The sequence below is a fragment of the Limulus polyphemus genome, unplaced genomic scaffold (assembly GCF_000517525.1).
Source record: "Limulus polyphemus unplaced genomic scaffold, Limulus_polyphemus-2.1.2 Scaffold892, whole genome shotgun sequence".
NCBI lineage: Eukaryota > Metazoa > Arthropoda > Merostomata > Xiphosura > Limulidae > Limulus > Limulus polyphemus.
The window spans coordinates 315,551-317,958 of NW_013666502.1; the positions used below are offsets into that span (position 1 = coordinate 315,551).

Consider the following 2,408-nt stretch of genomic DNA (forward strand, 5'->3'; position numbering starts at 1 on the left):
TGTAGCCCAAAGCTGCACAATGGACTACCTATACTGTATCGAAAACCATTTTTTTAGCGTTATAAGCCGTCAGACTTTCCACTGTGCAACTGGGGGGGGGGCATAGAAGTGGAAACACCGCCGTGCAACTGGAGGGGGAGGCATAAAAACAGGAAACACAACGATTTCAAAATATATGTACATTCGAGAACAGACATACCGTATATAAAGTCAATATATATATATAAAGTCCTTGGTAAAGACCTCTTATCACTTTTTTATTCAGAAGAAAATTCCATGTAGATGAGTGAAAATTAAGAAAAATGTGGCAATAGGGGTTAGGGGCTCGGGCTATTTACGGAGGCCTGCTCCTGGAACACAAATATATATACAAAAAATGCAAGAAGCAATCGAATATTGATTTCTCGGTGCCCCAAGATGTGACCCCCACACCCAAAACATTTCATTCGGTTTCATTCTTTATGGGTGTATACACAACAAGTATGAATGCTTACCTGAAATATTATTTTCATTTTTTGATTGTAATTGGAAGGGGCCCATCGATGCGATTGGGTAACCAGTGGCTGTGCTAAGAAAGAGCCTAGGCACCACCTCGAGTGGGCCTAAACAGCCAAATAAGCGCTTGTGTTACTATGTAATAAAACGCCCTGCCTATAAAGTTGTTGTTGTTGCGTTCGAACAATTCTCAAGAAATGTACCATACCCATCTACACTTTCTCAAATATTATCAATCTAATCCAAACATTGTCTTCTATTACTTTTTTATGGCTCAGCGGTAAGTATAACGCTCAAAATCGGGTTTCGATGTTCGCGGTGGATAGAGCCAGACCAGTCCATTGGGTAGCATTGTGTTTGACAATAGACAAATAAAATCATTTTTAAATCTTTAATTGAAATTTTTGAATTGAAAAAAAAAATCTAAAATTTTTTTAAACACAATCGTAGTATAATGTATAATTACTAGTATCTTCTTTTAACGTTGTCTGTAGCTGCACCTTTGGTATTTCTTATTTACACAGTATGACGACCATGACTTTGACCTTGGACCTTGATAAGTCGTTGGTGGCTGCACCTTTATTGTTTCTTACTCACGCAGCATTGTGGCCATGAATTTTACATTAATAAATTGCCCGTAACTGTATTATTTCACATTTGACCTTGATAAGCTTTTTGGTAACAACGCTCTTATTACCACATTATACATACAGAGGATTGTGACTTTGGCCTTATTTGTTTGTTTGTTTTTTGTTCTAGATTTCGACACTAGGATAATAACTACTTCTAGGCCGAAAACAAAATAAAATAGCTCTCCTCCAGTAGTGTTTAAATGGTCTAAGTAAGGAGTACATGAGCAGGTAATTATATTGATAATCTTATTATCCATTCCCTCATCGAAGAGTAGGTCTAGGTCGTAGCAACTAAATAGAGGACTTAGATTCACTACATCACAGTTCTAGACTCATCGAAGAGTAGGTCTAGGTCGTAGCAACTAAATAGAGGACTTAGATTCACTACATCACAGTTCTAGACTCATCGAAGAGAAGGTCTAGACCGTAGCAACTAAATATAAAACCTAGATTCACTACATCACAGTTCTAGCCCCCTCCCAAACAAAAAAATGGCTTAAAAATTAACAGTCCTTTCATTTTTCAGTATAGAAATTGTTATAGAATTACTAATTATATTTATGAATTTTTCAATTTTTAATTTTAAACAATAATTGTCAGCAGCAAAATTACGATCACATAATACAAGATCCCATCATTGAAAATTATAGTAAGTATTATTTGAAATTGTTGCAGTTTAATTCCCCACAGCTGAAGGGATACGTCTCCCCCACCCCGTACACGGTCCCGACGCTAACTACAAACTATATAAGTATTGGACCTCTTCCTCAGCACTTACCCGAAACTTACAGAGTCTGACACAAGTTTCTCCTGCGCCCTCGTCACAGACAAGATCCGGGACGATGTGCTCTTTGCTTCGTATGAAGTTCGTGCTTTCCAACTCTACTTTGTTACTTGCATAAATGCTACACACACATTTATGTGGTGCTGTTTCGCCCCTGCAAATGGACGAAAATAATAAGAGAATGAAACTACAACGCAAATGTTATAAACATAATTTTTTCAAGATAAGACTATTTACATATGAACTTGCACGTCTCTGACATGATTCTTAACATAAATAATGAGTAATTCATGAGAAACTACAAAAAAACGTATGTAGCAATGGGAGCTGTGATTTTCCTATTGATAATTGTTTCTTGACTGTTCTTATATTGAGTAAAGCTGAAGAGAACGATACCTGTATTATATATATTTAATAGTTATCAGTTCTGTGAGTGAACGTTCACAAGAAATCGTACTGATTGATCTAATATATATATATATATATATATATAGTAC

At 36.1% G+C, this 2,408-nt stretch overlaps 2 protein-coding genes across 5 annotated transcripts in view; one reads left to right on the forward strand and one right to left on the reverse strand.

Annotated features, from left to right (window-relative positions):
• LOC106461073 (lamin-B receptor-like) overlaps window positions 1–2,408 on the forward strand; it is a 62,541-nt gene that overhangs the window by 27,245 nt on the left and 32,888 nt on the right. The window lies entirely within an intron of this gene.
• The window catches only part of LOC106461078, an 11,703-nt gene that overhangs the window by 4,448 nt on the left and 4,847 nt on the right, over window positions 1–2,408 (reverse strand). Inside the window, exon 2 of the mRNA XM_013920867.2 lies at window positions 1,906–2,065. Within this exon, the coding sequence (XP_013776321.1) occupies window positions 1,906–2,065 (160 nt within the window). The remainder of the gene's footprint in view (window positions 1–1,905; window positions 2,066–2,408) is intronic.